A 21,258-nucleotide genomic window follows, 5' to 3' on the forward strand; every position below is an offset into this window, starting at 1 on the left:
TAATTTGTCAAAGTAAAAGTTATGACTTTATACACAATGAAGTGACCCCAGATTTAGCCCCGCCATTCTACAGTCTGCTGCTATCGGAGTTTTTTTCACCGTATTCTGTTGAAGATCCAGAGCTTGATCGGATCCACAATGAAAGTGTCTCTATTCTAACGCCTACTGCAGTCAACCCTTAACTTCTAAAACAATGGCATATAGTCTGTTTAAGTGATTAAAACTACAAAAAGACAGAAACATATATGAAAGGGCCAAATGCCAAACGAAGCGGTACCTTTGAGTATTCCTCCAAAGTAAAATATAAATGAACACAAAAAATGAATGAGAATATTAACAGCCATTTCCACAATGACTAAGTGAAATCACTGAGAATAATTCAATAATAATGAAATATTCAATATTTCATTCAATTACTTAAAACGAGTCAAGCGCATCCTTAGCTGTTTTAAAGGTTCCATGGCATAAAAACCTCACTTTTTTAGGTTTTCTAACATTAATATGAGTTCCCCTAGCCTGCCTATCGTCCCCCAGTGGCTAAAACTTGTGTTTGGTGTAAAACGAGCACTAGGTATCCTGCTCGCCTTTGAAAAAACGGAAGCTCAGGCGCGCTGATTTGGAATGTGGTCCCATATGTTGTCATAAGGGGCCAGGTTACCTCCCCTTTCTCTGCCTTGCCCGGCCAGAGAATTTGGCCCGCCAATGAGACAATGAGCTACAACCGTGTGAGCGCCACGTGTGTGTGTGTGTGTGTGTGTGTGTGTGTGTGTGTGTGTGTGTGTGTGTGTGTGTGTGTGTGTGTGTGTGTGCGATTACACACACTGTAAAGCAAGTGATGTACACTTCTTTGTTATTTGGATAACCGTCTCTTTGACGTCTCTGGTATTTCCACAACGAGACTGTAGTTGGGGTTACCTCAGCCATGGTTGAGAAGGAATTGGGGGAAAGGAACTTTGGCTTTGACTCCCAGAAGTACATGAACTGCGGCATGCTGCCCGCCACCCGCTGCCGCAAGGCACCACCGCCATGAAGAACCACCACCCGGCAGCAGGCAGCCGGCAGCAGGCAGCGCGCGGTTCAGTTTACTTCAGATTGATGTGGAAGTGGAAGAACCAGAGACGTCGGAGAACCCGACAAAGTCGTTTGTGATTCATAATATCTTCTGGAGGCGCACACAGCTTTTGGCCGTGATAATATGTACTATATGATATAGATATCTGTGTATTATATGATATTATTTAGATATAGAGCTCCAAGACTGTAACGCAAGTGTTGTACACTTCCTTGCTATTTGGATAACCGTTCTGCTGTTGGTGTTATGGCGCATAACACGTCGGATTCTATGACGTCTCTGGTATTTCTACAACGAGACTCGTAGTGGGTGTTACTCAGCCATGGTTGAGAAGGAATTGGGGGAAAGGAACTTTGGCTTTGACTCCCTGAAGTACATGAACCAAGACATGGAGGAGAAAGGGATTGTTGCCCGCGATTGTCTGCCGCTTGAGCCCCGCTTCCCGCTGCCTGCTTCCCGCTGCCTGTTGCCCGCTGCTGAGGCGGTGGTCCCTCGGGAGCGAGGCTCCGTCGGGAGAAAATCGTGTTCAACAATTGCGGCCAACAATCCCTTTCTCCTCCATTTCGTGGTTCAGTCTACTTCAGATAGATGTGAACGTGGACGAACCAGAGACGTCGGAGAACGGCTCTCGTTCTCCGACGCAGTCTTTTGAGATTCATAATTTCGTCTGGTAGCGTACACAGCTTTTTGCCGTGATAAGACATATTATATGATATTGATACTTATGTATGATATATTATTTAGATATAGAGCTCCAGGACTCCCGCCGGAGCACCCAGAGTGCTCTAGAATATTTACAGAACATGGCCAAAGGCTGTGTGCGCCTCGCCATTGCGATACATCCACTGTAAACACGAGCGCATGGTACCGTGGCAGCAAGCTGCTCAGGGCCACACCCCCACCCTCCACCTTGACCCACCTCACTCCTCCTCATTTGCAATAAAGCTACAGACACTGAAACGTGCGACTGGCTCATAGTAGCTTTAATTCTGCACCACGGCTTAAAGGCGGGGGGGGGGGGGGGGGGGCACTAATATCTATATTAAAGCCTCCATAAAGTAGCATGCCATGGGACCTTTAAGAATACCAGTTCCTCATTTCACTTTCCCTCTTTTGGTTGATAAAGTCTCACTGGAGAGTACCTTCCATAGCGGACCTCCATGTTACCTTAAGATACCTTATGTCTCAGAAATGTAAGAGAAGAGTTAAACCGTTGAAAGATATGAAAAAGCATTATTTTTAATATTGTCATTGAAGTATGAAAACAGCTTGTTTTCAAAGAAAGGTCAGGAGAGTGTCGATTCATAACCGCCACCGCCTCAACTTCAGCTTCTGGAAACGGCTACATACATAATAACTAGGGAATAAAAACATGGTAATAACATCCACCATACAGTACCTGAGAAAGTAAAAGTCATGTTAAAATCATACATCGGACCCAAAGACTAATAAAAACATTCAGATTTTCATGTTTCACATTTTCATACGTCAATAACCAGCGTTTCTTTTTTTTTCATAGTTGTTTCTTCATTTTCTGAAACACAGACGTCCCCTTTGATTGATTGAGAACAAAACAATCGGATTGAATACTAACATTGAAAGGCAGTTGGATATCTTATTTTGAATTCCCACTGGTGGTACAGAGCGCTCTTACTACAGAGTTTACACTGGCCACATTACTTCCTCCTGCCTGACACCGCTCATAAAGACACCACGAGCGTACTGAAAACAACCCATAAACATGGGAGACGTTTTAACAGCGATAGTGGCATAACAATGATCAATTAGTTGGATTGTTTGCCAGATGACTTGATAAGGCTAATCAAAGAAAGTACAAAATAATTAATTATATGAAAAGAATAAAATACATATAATCAATAACATATATTTAAAAGAAGAACCACCATATTAAGTTGATAGAGCAACCGTTTTTAAAAAAATCTCAGACGAAGCCTAGGAAATATGGCCACCGTAAGAAAATCAATTCTTTATTCTCTGATCAGGAAATGTGCCCAATTTTTGCACAAAATACATGAAATATCAACCGTGATAGAAAACCAACAGAGCACATAACATTAGTGGTCATCAGACATTCAGAAACTAGACTGGTACTTCTCTCAAAAGTCTTTTCTCTTACTTTTGAACTGATAAATAAACATTTTATGAAGGCTGCATACGTTAAACCATATGATGAGTCCGCCCATCACAGCTTTTCTCCATCCCAGCTCGCTCAGACTGGTGTAGAACAGCACACACGAGGACATTTAGAGTATTATGTATTACAGATCTAGTGTCTTTCCCAACACAAAGGTCTGCATTTTGTATAACATGTCGTGTATTTTACCTGGCCATACAACCAGTGAGACCCAAGTATTTTCCAGAACAAACCAAGCCTTACCCCAGATTTAAAATACAAAACCAAACAGATATTAGAATGTTGTCTTCAGACTGACACACTTTTAACCTCGTCAACTGGGAACCGATCACAGAAATCTCCTTCAACATAAACAGACAGCGAACAGGACCCAGCGAGACATCAGTGTAGAAAACCTCAAAAGGTAAAAAAATTATCTGCATCTAAAAAAGTGCACTTTGAAGTTACCTAGAGAAGAAAGGAAAGACCATATTTGGAACGAGTAAAAATGCAAGCCTTTAATGTCAAAATGTGACATTAAATGTGTTTTTACAATAGAGGAAGTGACTGAGGCCACATGAACAGCCTGCTGTTTCTCTCTGGTGATTTAATAGATTGAGCAATAGCTGTTAGCTGTTGAGTAAGCCTCTTGCTTACTTTACAGGCAGACGGCTCTAATGACGTCAAATGACGTGTTCGTACATTAGTGTTCTTCATCTGCCACTACCTTGGCAATAATAAAGTTTGGGGAAAAGATTTTCTTCCATTTCCACCAAGTTTTTAAGTGTTTGTCCAACTGACATGAGATAAAAGAAAAAGACTGACAGGTTCCATGGGCATATGAGCCACTGAAAAAAGCCAGACCTCTGCACCAATCGGAGCACTCTGACCCCAGGATGAGAGACCGGACCAATAGCTGGGGTCCTAGAGGGAAGGTGGAAGCCCCGCCCACCTGTAGTGTCATCCTCCCTGGGAACCTGTCCTGAGACATGTGGTCACATGACTGGTAATGGAGTCCAGGACCGGGGGTTTGATGAGGAAGCCACGAGCAACCAGAGTACGAGTCCGTCGTACAAAAAATAATGGAGGCATCCCAACACTGTAGAGAATAAATAAAGGCACTACGGTTCTTCAATGTCTCTCTGTTCCAGAACTCCCAGATTGTCCTCGTATCAAGCTCCTAGTTCACCCACCTGAGAGAAAACCAGCCATACAAAACCAGTCACACAAACCCAGCCACACACAAAGCAGGATAAGGAGAAAGGATTAAAGAACACCAAAACAAACGAGCCCCAACGTAAACACAAGTGCAAACGATTTCCCCACAATCCTTATAAACTCCATTGGAAGCAGATAAACTCATAACTCTCCCTCCCCGAGGGGAACAGCCTCCCTTCCTCCCTTCCTCCCTTCCTGCTCCGCCGCGCGTCAGGAAGTGGGATTAGACCGATTAAACAAACACACACACAGTGACACACAAGGTGAATTCACCCCCAGCCCCAGGATCTCCTCCACGGATCGCGTGTGAAGCCTTTATGTGGTGCGGTCCTGTCCTGTGTCTCAGAGACCCGGGCCCGGAGACACAGGACAGATGTGTGTGTTTAGGCCAGAGACTGTATTTCAACCCCCATTCTAGAGACATCGGGTTGAGATCCACCCCCAAACAGAGGGGTTTGAGGTGGGAGGCTCCTTCTCAACACAATGTCTCAAGACTGGGGTTTGACGGACAATGTCTGAAGGATCTCGGGGTCACGATTATTCTGATTTCCTATTATCCTGCCACTATTATTAGGACTGATTGGTATATTGTATCTAAAGAAAGGCACCCTTTGTAAGATCAAGATTTTGTTCTAACTGTAATGGTCCACCTCATAAGACTAGCATACTTATGGTATTTCTCTAAAAGAAATGTCATCTTTGTAAGGTTGTGACACATTTCAGCTTTAGTGTGCACCCCCGACAGTCCTCGCCCCCTCCCCAATAGAGGCCCCCTCAACCTCAACCTCATTGTAATCACACGCCCTGCTCCTCGTGACTGATGGTGCTCCTGTTGAAGGGGTTGCTAGGGCTGTGATGGTTACCGCGGTGACGTGGCCCTAATCCCTGTTTTTAGACTCATTTTTGAATAAGTGATATTATATTTGACCCTAACGAACAAAAAAAATCATTGTTTACTTATCATCCATTGATTAGAGAGGGAGTAGGAGCCGGTGAAGCTAGCAGACCAGCTCAGCAGAGACCTCCAGCACTGACTCTGGTCCCCACATGGACATAGTGGGACAAAGTAACCTTTAATTCACTTTGATTCATCCAATCAACAGTTTGGAAACGGCAGCCAAGTGATGATTGGCTGTGAAGCCTGCCGGAGCCTGCGCACTCAACATTACAAACTAAAGCAATGATGACTGCTAAGCCTCATTACAGCCAGCTGATGGTATCAGCGGCAATAGCAATCGGTTAGATTAGCGTAGAGCAGGCTTAAAGGCCGTGGGCTATGGGCTATCTGATGCTCCCGGGGACACCGGATCACCGCCGCTCCTCGGAACAAAACAATGTGGGCGTGTCTGCGGACGACAACATCAGGTGGGTCGTAGCGACCGTCTGAGGATGTAGCGGACTCCGTTTCGGACCAGGGGATGGTTCTGCCTTAACAACTCTCGCTGGAGTACAAAGGAGAACAGCCGGCTCATTGGCTGATCGGTGGGAGAGCAGGAGCGAGTGGGGAGGGTCGAGTTGAGGAACCACAGGCCGGGAGGGAGGGAACGGGGGGTGTGGATAGGGCGGCGGGAGTGTTTGAGTGAGTGAGGACAGGTCCGTCGGGTCCGTCAAGCCAGGCTTACCAGGGATGGTAACAACCAGGTACGATGCACCTCCTTATCACGCCCGGACCGCATCAAACACGTGTAGCGATGTCAACGGTTAACCGTTAACCGGCTAACCGCCCAGAATACTTTTACCCGGTTACACATGACGGTCAATCGGTTAATCTGCATGTACACAGCCTCCGTAGCTGGCGGTCTGAGGAACAATGAAGCGCGCTATACGAAGCTAAGTGCGGGACCGTTTCCCACAGAATGCTACTCTTCAGTTCAGTAGTAGTACTGGCACTATGCTGTACCAAATTGAGAACAGGTCAGTAGTAGTACTAGCACTATGCTGTACCACACTGAGAACAGTTCAGTAGTAGTACTAGCACTATGTTGTACCACACTGAGAACAGTTCAGTAGTAGTATTAGCACTATGATGTACCACACTGAGAACAGTTCAGTAGTAGTACTAGCTCTATGCTGTACCAAACGGAGAACAGTTCAGTAGTAGTATTAGCACTATGATGTACCACACTGAGAACAGTTCAGTAGTAGTATTAGCATTATGCTGCAGCTGTACCACACTGAGAACAGTTCAGTAGTAGTATTAGCACTATGCTGTACCACACTGAGAACAGTTCAGTAGTAGTATTAGCACTATGCTGTACCACACTGAGAACAGTTCAGTAGTAGTACTGGCACTATGCTGTACCAAATTGAGAATAGTTCAGTAGTAGTACTAGCACTATGCTGTACCACACTGAGAACAGTTCAGTAGTAGTACTAGCACTATGCTGTACCACATTGAGAACAGTTCAGTAGTAGTATTAGCATTATGCTGCAGCTGTACCACACTGAGAACAGTTCAGTAGTAGTATTAGCACTATGCTGTACCACACTGAGAACAGTTCAGTAGTAGTATTAGCACTATGCTGTACCACATTAAGAACAGTTCAGTAGTAGTATTAGCACTATGCTGTACCACATTGAGAACAGGCTCCCGGCAACGCAATGCTGCCCCAAAGCTCATTTAGTCATTAGAGCGCCGATCTAAAAGGAAAGCGCAACTTTCTTGTAAGTAATATTACAAATGAAATAACTGATGGAGAAATGAAGGCCACACATTCATGAACAGGACAAGAGAAGCAGAGAAGTGTGTTGACAATGAGCTTCACCTGGAGTGGCTGTTGAACAGGCTGGATGGGGGGGAGCAGTGAGCAGACTGCTCACACTGCTTTAAAATATCTAATTATCAAAGCATGCAACCTAAAAGCTGACAATTCCTTCCAAATATGGTCTTTGGTCTCGGGAAAGACCAATGGCAGAAATGGCAGAAAATGGACCCCAACCCTGACAACATGGGGTACTACAGTAACTCGTTTGGGGCATACCACAGTAAGTAACGGTACTTGGTTTAAAAGGGGGCATTAGCTCAACGTAGTGGCAACATCACCGTGGTGATATCTAGTTCCTCAGCAGCGTTCTCATTCATTAGTCTCTCTCCAGGTGAACTGCAGCCCGAGGTTTGTTATTCTGTTTTTTGATGAGGCTTCAGGACAGCGAAAGCCCCCCAGTCTGTGTGGCCGTCACAGACTGCTTCCCATCGCTGCTCCTTCCAGCACCCAGGGTTCGACGGTATCTTGTGATTCTTGTGCAAGCGGTCACCAGTCTTTAAGCAGACTGGTCGCAGAACTTTGATCTGAATGGGCGTACGTTAAGGCCGTAAGGGAGGATCTGGCCAACAAAAGCCTGGTTGTACTGAAAACTGTTTTGATCTCCCTTTTCGACCCTCTCTTCCACACACTCAGCAGTACAAAATTAATACCTACCGATTGTGAGTTCAGGCCACTTGTCGACGTTCTGATTGGTCAGGAGAAGCCGTCGCTGTCCTCGTGGTCGTGGCCGACAGTGTGCAGTGGAATGAGGCTCTCACACTGCTCACTGTCTCCAGGTAACCTGAGAAAGGGTTATCGTCACGCACGCCGTCTTGACAACAATCGTTACAGTAATCATCCGTTTCTGGGAAGGTAGCATACGTCCACAGAGTGTGTGCAGAGCTTCCTCTCAGAGGCCGGGCAGTCAAGCAAGACGTCTGATAACAGGACCAAATAATGAAGGCCATAAGCCTTAAATGAAACCTATTGTCCTTGGTACAATGTCAATTGAGGACATTGGTGTGTGTGTGTGTGTGTGTGTGTGTGCGTGCGTGTGTCGATCCATTGCAAGAGTAAATCATGAAGTGAACCCTCAATTCTTAACCAATCTTTTACTATTCAATGTGTATTCAATGCTAGCTATGCAAACCATTTAAAAACAAACGGCCGTTCCTCTACCACATACAGTCGATAATTAACTAATCATGCCGCCCTAATGTGAAAGGTAATGCATCATTTGCATGTCTTCTATATGCGCTGTGGCCTGCGCGGTGTCAATGCCACTGCCCGCAGTACCAGACAGTAGAAAGCAGAGGTACACAAACCTTCAGACGCTGTTAGCCATTGGCCACCCGCAATGTTTAACTTCTTCCACTTGGTTTTTTGATGTCGGTGCCATTAATAATTGTTTACTACTTTAACGGCACCGACAATCCAAAAACCCAGTCGGAACTAGATGGAAAAGGTGTGTCGTTCAAAACGTGACGCAGCTTTTACTTCCCGCCGTCTACAGAGTTTGTTATGTACGATCATGGTGTTATTTCCCATAGACATTCGACAAAGGGAACCGGAGCCTCGGAGGCAAGACTTATTCTTCAGAGGTCTAATCGCAACAGAGTGGGCATGCTGACCAATCACAGCAGACTGGACCAGTGAGGGGAGGGGGAGTGGGAGGGGGGCCAAAGCAACATGATAAAAATCAGTTTTTGAAAGACACTGAAATTGGTTTTGCGTAAATGAACAGTGTGAGAATAATAAGGGGTATTTCTAACACACACACACATATAACCCTATTCTAGTAGTACCCCAAATGTAATTATTAACCCAAAAAAAGCATGATATGGGATCTTTCAGAAGACGTAGCATCACTGATATGGCGCTGGCGCTACCGCTCTGATGGTGGTGGTTAAGATATCGGATCGTTACCATATCCGGCGGTTAACATGATCGCAATATTCCGATATCCACCATTACGATGTTGGACGGCGCGATGTCCAACAGTCAAGGTGACGAAAAGGTGTGGGGAGTAGAAATGACCTCTAGTGGTCAAAACATCTCCTAACATCTCCCCTGCCAACAACAGGAGGAGGAGTTACAGCGGCCTGTACTGGCCTGTGAGTGGCCGGACGGTGCTTCTTAAATTATCGTCTTTGACAGATTACTTGATGGATTTACAAATTTAATTGAGTTATTTAGTCTGTAAATGTAAAACTGTGGGTTACATCTAACAAGTAGGATAGTGATTAGTTCAACCGGTGGCGTGGTGTGAGAGGTGTGTGCGAGGGGTGTGTGGATGTACAGAGCTCATTTTGGCCGTGGTTGATGTTTATGGCAGAATCAGAGGGGGTTGAGCTTCTCTGACTAATAATAACTAATAAGCCCAATTCACATTGCTCCTTATGAAGCCAATAGACAACGGGGCTACGTTCCAAAAACACTTAAAATAATATCTTTATATCTCATAGTGCTCGAATTCAAGCTGAACCAGGGGCTTCGCCTACAGTTCACTTGAAAATATTGAATAAAAAACTTATTTTCTCTAGAGTCGTTTGTGTTTTCTACTGTACAAACATGGCGGTGCAACATGGCGGCCTCCGTGAAAGAGGACCTACCTACGTAGACAAAAAGGGCTCTTTCTAAGAATACGAAAACACACCTATTCTTATTTAATGGGATTATACACTAATTAAAACAACCTAATGAATATTATATCCCATTTCTGTCCAGTCCGTTACACTAGATGTTACTAGATTCTACATGCCGCAGCTTTAACAGTTACAATGTCGTCTAGCGGTTGTGATGTGTAGCTGACGTGATGTGTAGTGGTTGTGATGTGTAGTGGTTGTGTCGGTATCGATTGTGTCGGTATCGGTTGTGTGGTCTAGCGGTTGGGAGGTCTAGCGGTTGTGATGTGTAGTGGTTGTGATGTGTAGTGGTTGTGATGTGGAGCGGTTGTGATGTGTAGCGGTTGTGGGGTCTAGCGGTTGTGATGTGTAGCGGTTGTGATGTGTAGTGGTTGTGATGTGTAGCGGTTGTGATGTGTAGCGGTTGTGATGTGTAGCGGTTGTGATGTGTAGCGGTTGTGATGTGTAGCGGTTGTGATGTGTAGCGGTTGTGATGTGTAGCGGTTGTGATGTGTAGCGGTTGTGGGGTCTATCGGTTGTGATGTGTAGCGGTTGTGATGTGTAGCGGTTGTGATGTGTAGCGGTTGTGATGTGTAGCGGTTGTGATGTGTAGCGGTTGTGATGTGTAGCGGTTGTGATGTGTAGCGGTTGTGATGTGTAGCGGTTGTGATGTGTAGCGGTTGTGATGTGTAGCGGTTGTGATGTGTAGCGGTTGTGATGTGTAGCGGTTGTGATTTGTAGCGGTTGTGAGGTCTAGCGGTTGTGAGGTCTAGCGGTTGTGAGGTCTAGCGGTTGTGTCGGTAGCGGTAAGAGGTCTAGTGGTTGTGAGGTCTAGTGGTTGTGAGGTATGGCGGTTGGGAGGTCTAGCGGTTGTGATGTGTAGTGGTTGTGAGGTCTAGCGGTTGTGAGGTCTAGCGGTTGTGAGGACTAGCAGTTGTGTTGGTAGCGGTTGGGAGTCTAGCGGTTGTGTCGGTAGCGGTTGTGTCGGTAGCGGTTGGGAGGTCTGGCGGTTGTGAGGTCTAGCGGTTTCCATACCTGTGGATCCGGGGCTTGCGGCAGATGAAGGCGAACAGCCTCCTCAGACCCACCATGACGGGGTCCCAGTTGTTGTAGTGGCACAGCAGGGTGGCGATGAAGAAGGAGAGGAACACGGGGACGGCCCCCATGAAGAACAGCCAGGAGAACCTTACCTGTTGGGGGAGGGGGAGGAACGGGAGGAGGGGGGCGTTTAGAAGAGCCTTGTATCCAACGTTACTCAGTGGGGACATTGGAGAGACTGGGTTAGGGTTTGAACCCTAAACCTTCTGGCTGGGAGTCGACCCCTGAAACATGGAGAGGTTTTCCTCTCTCCAAGAACCTTTCTGAACGATGTCTTTACTTTTTTCTGGTGAGATGTTTCCCCATGAGAGACGGTAATGCATCTAGAGACCCTGCTGTATTTAGCTTAGAGCCCCAGAACCCCTTGGATTCACAGTCACAGATAATCCTGCCTGGCTTGAGTGTCTTCAATGACCCAGGACCCGATGAACAAAATCTAAGTCAACCCGGGTGTTATCTGTAGAGTCAGCATTGAGATGTACAGCGGTGTAGTAGAAGATCACCTTCTGCATGCAGATGTCGGCCAGGATGGACAGCGGGATGGTGAGGCTCAGAGCCAGGGTCCCCACTAGTGATGAGGTAAGGAAACAGCCCCTGATTGGACCAACAGCACAGCGTCAACCCCCAATAAGGGAATCCAGAGTATATCATGAATAGAATAGGTACCGTCACTATCGCCCAATATTAATATATACCTTAAAATCTGCTGGGCAATCCTTAAATCTTATGTTTGAGAATAAAAATGTGATCCTAAATATTGAAATGTGTTGGAAGTTAAGCAGTAAATATTGTATGAATATTCCTCACAAGAAATGTTCATTTTGAGGCTAATACCATCGCAGAAAACAGGCATAGCAAAACAACCCCGATCTGAGTCTGCATGTGACCATGTGACCCCTGCTCGTACCACAGCCAGAGGAACTCGGACAGGACGGTCCCGATGAGGCCGTTGATCAGGATGTAGGTCCACACCAGCTGGCTGGGCAGCTCGAAGGACTCAAAGCCCGTGTAGTGCAGCACCAGGAAGCCAGGCCACAGCAGCAGCAGGTTGAACAGACCCACGAACCCTGGGAGCGATGGCTCATTGGGGTTACAACTGGCCAGGGAGCACGACAGCACAACACAAAACCAACAACACAACGTAACACAAACTGCTGACACGCAACCTATGGCGGTCACAGTGCCAAAAGACTAATCAAATGCATTGAAACAGGTGCTGGTAATGTGGGACATACAGACCTACAGACCCTATCAGAAACAATAGATGGGGGCTTTTAATATGTAGCAAAGAGGATGTTGGGCCAACAGACACACAACCCCTAGGAGAGACAATACAGGGGGGCCTTTAATGTGTAGCTTTGAGGAAGCTGGGCCAACAGTCCTACAAACCGTATTAGAGATAATATATTGGGGCTTTTATTGTGTAGCATGGAGGAACTTGGGCTAACAGACCTACAAACCCTAGACGAGACCAACTCAACCAATACAGGGGGGGCTTTTAATGTGGAGACGTTGTAATGTTAGCATATCCATCCTGGCCTTATGACAGAGCAGGGTTCTGCCCTGTTACATGACAGCAGCCTGCTTAGCAGCAGGGATCTCCGGCTGGATGAACCGACCTACCGAAGAACATGGGGATGTCCAGCTTGTCCTCTCGGTCCACCCTCCTCTTAATCATCACGATGTACACCGCGTAGAGGGCGGCCCCGGCCAGCGACCACAGAGACCCTGCAGAGAGCGCACACATGCTGCTGTTAACACAAATGGTGTGCACACCCAGCATAAACACACATTGAATAGTAACAGATGCGTTAAGAATTAAACTTGCAATTATCGATTGCAAGTTCACTCGGGCAAATCGACACACACACACACACACACACACACACACACACACACACACACACACACACACACACACCACCCCCCCCCCCCACCCCCCCCCCCCCCCCCCCCCTGGCTGGACCAAAGCCAATGGATGAAAGAACACAACACCAGATGTGAAGATGAGAGGCTAACAGGGCTCTTCTAGTGATTGTTTCCCTGGAGGCCCTGGTGCAGGCGTAGAGAACATGTTTATTTTTACGATTCTGGACCTGTGCGATGGGGTGCAGTCTCCATGGTTACCTATGATGCCGTTCCCGTCGGGGATGTCCATGCTGGAGAGGCTGACCAGGGCCACTCCCCCCATGCTAGACAGAGAGGGATGTTCACCACACCATTACAGAAGACTCAACCAATTTAAAGAGACATACAAATGACTTGACTTTTTTTAACCCTAACCCTAACCCTAACCCTAAAAAGATTCAATCTTTGATTGACAATTTAAGCCACATTTTCTGTACACTTAATTTTCTAGGTTCATAGGACATAACGGAATCTAGAAAATATATAAATAATGCTATTTTTACCCCCATTCACAGAACCTGAATCCTCATGTCATTATAGAGTAGAACCTGAATCCTCATGTCATTATAGAGTAGAACCTGAATCCTCATGTCATTATAGATTAGAGCCTGAATCCTCGTGTCATTATAGAGTAGAACCTGAATCCTCGTGTCATTATAGAGTAGAACCTGAATCCTCATGTCATTATAGAGTAGAACCTGAATCCTCATGTCATTATAGAGTAGATCCTGAATCCTCATGTCATTATAGAGTAGAACCTGAATCCTCATGTCATTAAAGAGTAGAACCTGAATCCTCATGTCATTATAGAGTAGAACCTGAATCCTCATGTCATTATAGAGTAGAACCTGAATCCTCATGTCATTATAGAGTAGAACCTGAATCCTCATGTCATTATAGAGTAGAACCTGAATCCTCATGTCATTATAGAGTAGAACCTGAATCCTCGTGTCATTATAGAGCAGAACCTGAATCCTCGTGTCATTATAGAGCAGAACCTGAATCCTCGTGTCATTATAGAGTAGAACCTGAATCCTTGTGTCATTATAGAGTAGAACCTGAATCCTCATGTCATTATAGAGTAGAACCTGAATCCTCATGTCATTATAGAGTAGATCCTGAATCCTCATGTCATTATAGAGTAGAACCTGAATCCTCATGTCATTAAAGAGTAGAACCTGAATCCTCATGTCATTATAGAGTAGAACCTGAATCCTCATGTCATTATAGAGTAGAACCTGAATCCTCATGTCATTATAGAGTAGAACCTGAATCCTCATGTCATTATAGAGCAGAACCTGAATCCTCATGTCATTATAGAGTAGAACCTGAATCCTCATGTCATTATAGAGTAGAACCTGAATCCTCATGTCATTATAGAGCAGAACCTGAATCCTCATGTCATTATAGAGTAGAACCTGAATCCTCATGTCATTATAGAGTAGATCCTGAATCCTCGTGTCATTATAGAGTAGAACCTGAATCCTCATGTCATTAAAGAGTAGAACCTGAATCCTCATGTCATTATAGAGTAGAACCTGAATCCTCATGTCATTATAGAGTAGAACCTGAATCCTCATGTCATTATAGAGTAGAACCTGAATCCTCATGTCATTATAGAGTATGTAAAGGCTGGTACCTCAGGGCCACGGCTAACAGTTTGGACAGGGTGAAGCGGTCGCTGCTGTTACTGGGGAAAATTGCGGCCAGGATCAGCGTAAACAGACCTGGAGGAGAGCAGCAGTATTTAGGACAGGAGTGCAGATACCAGCTCTTCATTTACAGCTCAGAGGTAGAGGGTAACTCTGAATTACGCTGAGGTTGTCCCCATACACACCGTACCTGAGGAAGGGTAAATGAGTTTTGCCAATATGCCGACAAAGTTGGCACATTTCATACTTTTTAGTCGACAGTTCCGGTTCTGTGTGATCCTTTTTAATCCCAAAAAATGTATCCCGTTATACTTCCCTTGTGTCTACCATATCCATATCTTCACAAGCATTACATGAAACACATGAAGGAAACTGCAGTTTTGCCATTGCGTTAAATATATGCTCAGCTAGTTCTTCCTCCTTTGCGGTCGAGGGGTTCGAAGGTCCCCGGGCAGACTGACCTGAGGTGGAGGACAGGATGTTGACGATGGCCACCTGGGTGTCTGACAGCGCCTCCTGGTACGACAGGTTAGCCAGGAACCACTGATGCAGAACACAGACAGGAATGAGCACAGCGTCTGCTGCTGCACACCGCTCACCAAACACACATTTCTGAGGGCTATGCCAATGCTGAAAACCAATCAGTGTTACTATTTCACTCACGTCTCCCAGACAAATTAAACGAAAAATCCCTCAAAGTATACCGTGATGACCATTTAGAGCTCCCGTAAAGAACAATCCTGTGGAATCCTATTTTCTGTCCTATAGTGTCTGTGCTGCAATGCCTCCAGATTCTCTTTTAGATCCACGTGAATTTTCTGAATTGTTTATAATCAACAAAAGTTTTTTGAACCACTTCCCAGATCCAAGAAAAGTCCTCTCAGAAAAAGAATGTGACGATAGAATATGAAACTGTTTATCCTAGCCCCCCAAAGCAGACTCCAGTCAAGGCCTATCAGAGCGCCCATGCCCACCCCCCCGGCCCCTACCACGAAGCAGAAGAAGAAGCTGATCTTGGCCACGTCGGGGACCGTCAGCTTGCCCACCGAGCGGAGCATGTTCTCGTGATCCTTGGCGGCGGGGTAGGACATACGGGACAGCTTGGCCTCCAGGGCTTGGGTGGAGGGCAGCTGACGGACCTCCATGACATTACTGAAACGCACCCGCTGCTTCCTAGTAGCCGCTGGAAGGAAGGATTAAGGCCTTCAGTGCCCGTCGTTCATCAGGGGAGAGACCTTGTTTTCACACACAGTTGAATAGGACTCATGGATATTAATGGCCAAGAAGAGATCGCTGACGCACAGTGCATAGCACCGTTTTACCCAAATCTGCTGTGTTCTACAAATGTTATGCTTGTTACACAAATATTACAGTAGACAAACATTTATGGAGCTCATCAATGTACAATGTATTCTCCAAAATGTAGAAACTGGGTTAGGGAGATAGATATTGCTTCATTGTATACATTTGCATTACATTTAGGGCATTTTGCAGCCACTTTTATCCAAAGCGACGGTTCTTACACATTCACAACGACGACGGAGTCAACCACGCAGGGCGACAGCCAGCTCGTCAGGAGCAGTCAAGGTGAGGGGTCTTGCTCAGGGACACCTCGACACTGATCTAGGAGGAGCCGGGGATCGAACTAGCAACCTCCTGCTACCAGCCAACCCACTCTGCCTCCTGGGCCGACCCTACGTATGACTACATCAGGTACTCACCAGACTGGTCCAGACCGTTGCAGGAGGCTGAGGAGGACGGCTCCAGGGGCCTCTCCTGGAACCTCACTGGAACGTAGAGCGGCTCGCTCTAAACAAAAGAGAAGCGTGAGAGGAAGAGGTCTAGGGTGAGGCAGCGGGGGGGGGGGGGGTCCATGTCTGACTGTCTCACCAGGGAGTGGGTCATGGTGCTTTCAGCGGTGCACGCTGCAAAGTATGCCTCGGCATCGGCAAACTGTGGACACACAAACATTGAGCAATGTCAGCTTCTTGTGTGGGAGGAAGGTGAACTGAGGACACTTATAATAATAATAATAATAATAATAATAATACACTAATAATCCTGTATTGTCCCAACATGACACTTCAAAGCACTGACAGACAAATTAACCTTCCTTCCAAGGAGCAAATCCGACGTTTATTTCTGGACCACTACAGCGTCATCTTCACCTCTAATTTCATTGTCTTTATGTTGTTAACATTGAGCACCACTCAACAACCCCACTCCGGGCCTTTTGGTTCCTACTGCATCTATTAAAATGATCCACCTCACCTCCCAATCTCATTGGATGTATCCCTTCCCAATGCTGCCACGTATCGCATCCTTCTTTGAATATCAAGTATGATAAATACCAAATGAAGAACATTAAAACCTTTCATTTGCCCTGTGTGGCTTTTCCTTTTACTCGGCGCAGTGCAGCAGCGCCCCCCTGTGGCGAGTGTTGTGCCATGACTACTCACAAACGCAGTGTGAGGTCGCTGCAGTGAGCTGGTGCACTGCTGCCTCCACGGCCGCCACAGCAGGAAGCCCAGCAGGTAGAGCACGAACATGGACGTCTTGGTGAACGTGCTGAAGAAGGGCTTGTTGTACTCCTGCCGCCTGAAGATATACTGAGAGCAGGAGAAGAGAACAGCTGTCACCAGGTAGCCATCAACCTTTAAGTCATACCCACTGTTGCTCTGAAGAAGCTTGGTAGATTGGTAGAAAAAGAAACAAAAATATATATCGCTGTCGGTACAGTAAAGATGGTCATATAAACAAGTGCCAAGCACTAACAATTGCTAGGTTAACCCTTTCCCCGTACACAACCAAGATAGCTAGGATTAGACGCTACACAATGCTAATTACTATTTTTAAGCGCACGAGTGTGATAAAGACTCCCATGATCATACAATCAATGATTTTGTATCTGATTATTTTGCTGAGGCTTGCAATAAGTGCCTTGGATTCCTAAATTGACAATTAACATGTGATTTGCACCAGGGGGATCTGCAACTTTTGGTAATGGGAGTGTGTGTTTGGGAGTGTGTGTTTGGGGGGGTGTGTTTGGGGGTGTGTTGGGCCTTACTGAGGTCAGCTCGGAGGAGGCCACCCAAATGACATCCACCAACAGGAGGATGGCCACTCCAAGGGCCATGCGTCTTCGCTGGGCTGCCGAGGCGCTCTGAGAGCCCATCCGGTTCATGATGAACACCCACACCATCTGGACCCTGCTACACACACACACACACACACACACACACACACACACACACACACACACACACACACACACACACACACACACACACACACACACACACACACACACACACACACACACACACGAAATGCATGCTCATATTAACAGGCTGGCAACTCTCAGGCACATAATAGCTTCATGTCTGATTGTCTGTGCTTTGGGCTATTTTTTGGGCTACTAATGTTAGTGAGTATTGAGTAAACAAAGCAACAATAGGACAAATATAAAGTTCAATAAACTGTTTTATTAATAGAAAGTGAACATTTATATTCTAATCTAGACCATTTATAACAGCATCACACGTATAGTTATAGTGCAATGTCAAAGAAAACTAATCAAATTAATATCAAGGTATGCTTTTTTACCATTGTCTGCTTATGTATAAAGCATGCATCTATCCAACCCCACCATGGCCTGGTACCAGTTTGAAGGAAGGTTTATGTTCTCAAAGTCATGTTTAATTCAGCAACATGGAAAAGTATGTTTAAGTAGTACAATACCCAAGTCTGATAGAGGAGCATGATCCTTATTATTACGATCATGATATTATTATGACAGTACCTGTCAACCAGTTAGAGAGGATACTTTTTGGGGATATCTGTCAGGCCTCACAGAGGACCACAGAAGGATACAAGAGAACATATTCGGTCATCAATCCCTCCCCTCATCTGGCTGCATGCTGACATGTAAACCAGAAGCCTACAGTAGTCTGCTGGTTTCTGCAATGATTGTGTGTTGCAAAAACGCACACATGAAAGTGGTTCTACATGATAATGTTAAAAGATATGTCTACCATGTGAAAATTACTTCTGGTCATTTTTGTAACTGAAAATGTATGCATATATGGTAAAGAGTCACCTGTAATGACATAGTGATGGTAAAACAGCACCAATAAAGTGACCTGTTGTCATGTTTAATTCAAGCAGAGGCTAACACAGACACACACACTGTATAGTTATGTCACTGCCTGTCTGATTCAACTGTGATGCTGAAAGTACGTTGTGATAATAAAATTTGGACAAGGAAACGCACTAAACTAAATGCATGTAGCCAACCAGCTCAAAACAATGTTTAAACAGCATAACGCTGCGAGTGTTTCTACTGGACGATAGCTACATGCTAATGGCCAACATCGATCCGTGATCAAGTAGACATTTACCTGAGCATCTGTAGATAGATCCTATCGTATGCTTTGTTTTCTATCTTCTGGATTTATTTACCCATTGATTAATCTAGCCGCAATTATTAAGACGGAATTGTCGCCCCTCGACTGATAGTAAACATTAGCACATCAATCAGGTGACATCACTTAACTGAAACAAGGCATTCCGGGATATGTAGTTATCAGGTGACTACACTTAGCTGAAGAACGGCATTCTGGGATATGTAGTTATCTTCGAACAAGAGAGGGACACTCTTTCAAGATATGAATACAGTTAATTCATGCAAACTCAGCTTTCCTTTAAATACGATAAAAAGTATTAAGTATCGAACCTGAACACTCAAGTTGGACGGGAAATGTGGGTGTTAGGACTTTGGGACATGAGGACTGTATCTTAAAAATGTAATAGAAACTTAAGTTAATTAAAATATATATATAGGCCTATATTAAAAGCAATATACGTGCATGTATGCATATGCACATCAATCAATTCAATTTAGTAAATAAACAAATAGAAAATTGTCCATGTCTGGTCGGTTGAAGTAATGTGATAAAAAACATTTATTTAAAAATTAGTGAAATACCAAACCAACCAATGCACACACTTTTCCACTAGAAGGCGGTATCACCAAAGATTGCTTTAACACTAGAAGTTAGTCACCAATACCCTAAAGCCAAGACATGCAGGGGCAGATGAGGGCAGTAATGTTATGTTATTGTTGGATTTGTTAATGACAAATGCCTTTAGTCTATGAGGCTATACATCTAGAGACTGAAGCCTTTAGTTCATGAGGTTTTACATCTAGAGACTGTACCATCTACAGACTGTAGCTTTCAATCCATGAGGCTGTACATCTACAGACTGAAGCCTTTAGTCCATGAAGCTGTTCCATCTAGAGCCTGAAGCCTTTAGTCCATGAGGCTGTACATCTAGAGCCTGAAGCCTTTAGTCCATGAGGCGGTACATCTAGAGCCTGAAGCCTTTAGTCCATGAGGCTGTACATCTAGAGCCTGAAGCCTTTAGTCCATGAGGTGGTACATCTAGAGCCTGAAGCCTTTAGTCCATGAGGCGGTACATCTAGAGCCTGCAATGTTCTTCTTGGAAAGAGGGGTCGAATCCAAAGGAATAGCTTTAAAGAGACTTTATTTGTATAAAGTATTTTCGGTATGGTAAACTGATGCTCTGAAGTAAAGAGAGATTGGAGATGTGCCTTAGCACGTGCGAGAGTGTTCTCCTAGCTGATCCTAACCACAAACCCACGTATGGTAATCGCTGCCGGGAGAGTTCTAAGGTTTTCATGGCCAGGTGGACTTCTTTATGTACTCAGCGAGGACCGGAAGACTTGGAGAGGAACCGGTGTGACGTAATCCTCGGTTTTCCTCGCCTGGTCTGCGATGCTGCCCTCTGTGGCTAAAGTATCTATTGCAGCCTTCAGTAATGTCCTGCTTTCCCTTGTGGCTATGTGTAGTATTTACGGCTTATATATTAGGTCCTACCCCCTATTGGTTAAGTGAGGGAAATACAGCTTGTGTTCCTAAAATACGTAACAAGCCTGAAGCCTTTAGTCCATGAGGCGGTACATCTAGAGCCTGAAGCCTTTAGTCCATGAGGCTGTACATCTAGAGACGCGTTTAGTTCAGGGTGGGCGTGTCAACAAAATGTGATACCAGTCCAGTAATTGCACGTGGCCGTTAAGTGGTCCACGCCAACCATGATGGGAAGGGGAGCGCTGGTCTGGCAACCTCATCCTAAGCATGAGTCTAACTCGTTTTGGTCTTTCCTTATCTTTTGCCAAAAAGCCTTTCAACTAAACAAATGGGGTCAGACGAGTATTTGACTGCCAATGCTGCAGAGACTGTAAGGAGACGCCCTGTAAGGAAACAGCCTGTAAGAGACAGCCTGTAGGACACAGCCTATAAGGAAACAGCCTGTAAGAGACAGGAGACAGCCTGTAAGGAAACAGCCTGTAAGAGACAGGAGACAGCCTGTAGGAGACAGCCTGTAAGGAAACAGCCTGTAAGAGACAGGAGACAGCATGTAGGAGTCAGGAGACAGTCTGTATGAGACAGCCTGTAGGAGACATCCTGTAAGGAAACAGCCTGCAAGAGACAGCCTGTAAGGGGACAGCCTGTAGGAGACATCCTGTACGGAAACAGCCTGTAAGAGACAGGAGACAGCCTGTAGGAGACAGCTTGTAGGAGACAGCCTATAAGAGACAGGAGACAGCCTGTTAGAGACAGGAGACAGCCTGTAAGTGAAAGTAGACCGCCTGTATGAGACAGCCTGTAGGAGACAGGAGACAGCATGTAGGAGAGAGCATGTAGGGGACAGCCTGAAGGAGACAGCCTGAAAGAAGCAGCATGTAGGAAACAGGAGACAGCCTGTAGGAGGCAGGAGACAGCCT

At 45.5% G+C, this 21,258-nt stretch overlaps 1 protein-coding gene across 3 annotated transcripts; it reads right to left on the minus strand.

Annotated features, from left to right (window-relative positions):
- Positions 1-2,285: 2,285 nt before the first annotated feature.
- Positions 2,286-19,019, minus strand: LOC115529602 (solute carrier family 35 member F5). Of its 3 annotated transcripts, none has more exons than XM_030338432.1 (15): positions 18,851-19,018; positions 17,518-17,659; positions 16,910-17,059; positions 16,341-16,403; positions 16,172-16,259; positions 15,440-15,633; positions 14,912-14,993; positions 14,438-14,525; positions 13,018-13,082; positions 12,514-12,618; positions 11,798-11,957; positions 11,394-11,484; positions 10,828-10,982; positions 7,844-7,970; positions 2,286-4,399 (listed from the first exon to the last, which is right to left on the minus strand). In XM_030338432.1, exons 1-14 carry the CDS (start codon positions 18,856-18,858, stop codon positions 7,883-7,885), a joined length of 1,479 nt encoding a protein of 492 aa, XP_030194292.1. In that variant the 5' UTR covers positions 18,859-19,018; the 3' UTR covers positions 2,286-4,399; positions 7,844-7,882. The 3 variants fall into 3 exon arrangements, 2 of the variants coding, with proteins under 2 accessions (XP_030194292.1, XP_030194291.1); XM_030338431.1 differs by having other exon boundaries at positions 17,518-17,662; positions 18,851-19,017; XR_003973591.1 differs by lacking the exons at positions 2,286-4,399; positions 7,844-7,970 and having other exon boundaries at positions 11,798-11,986; positions 17,518-17,662; positions 18,851-19,019.
- Positions 19,020-21,258: the final 2,239 nt, after the last annotated feature.

Source organism: Gadus morhua, chromosome 17, assembly GCF_902167405.1.
Source record: "Gadus morhua chromosome 17, gadMor3.0, whole genome shotgun sequence".
In the NCBI taxonomy this organism is placed as follows: domain Eukaryota; kingdom Metazoa; phylum Chordata; class Actinopteri; order Gadiformes; family Gadidae; genus Gadus; species Gadus morhua.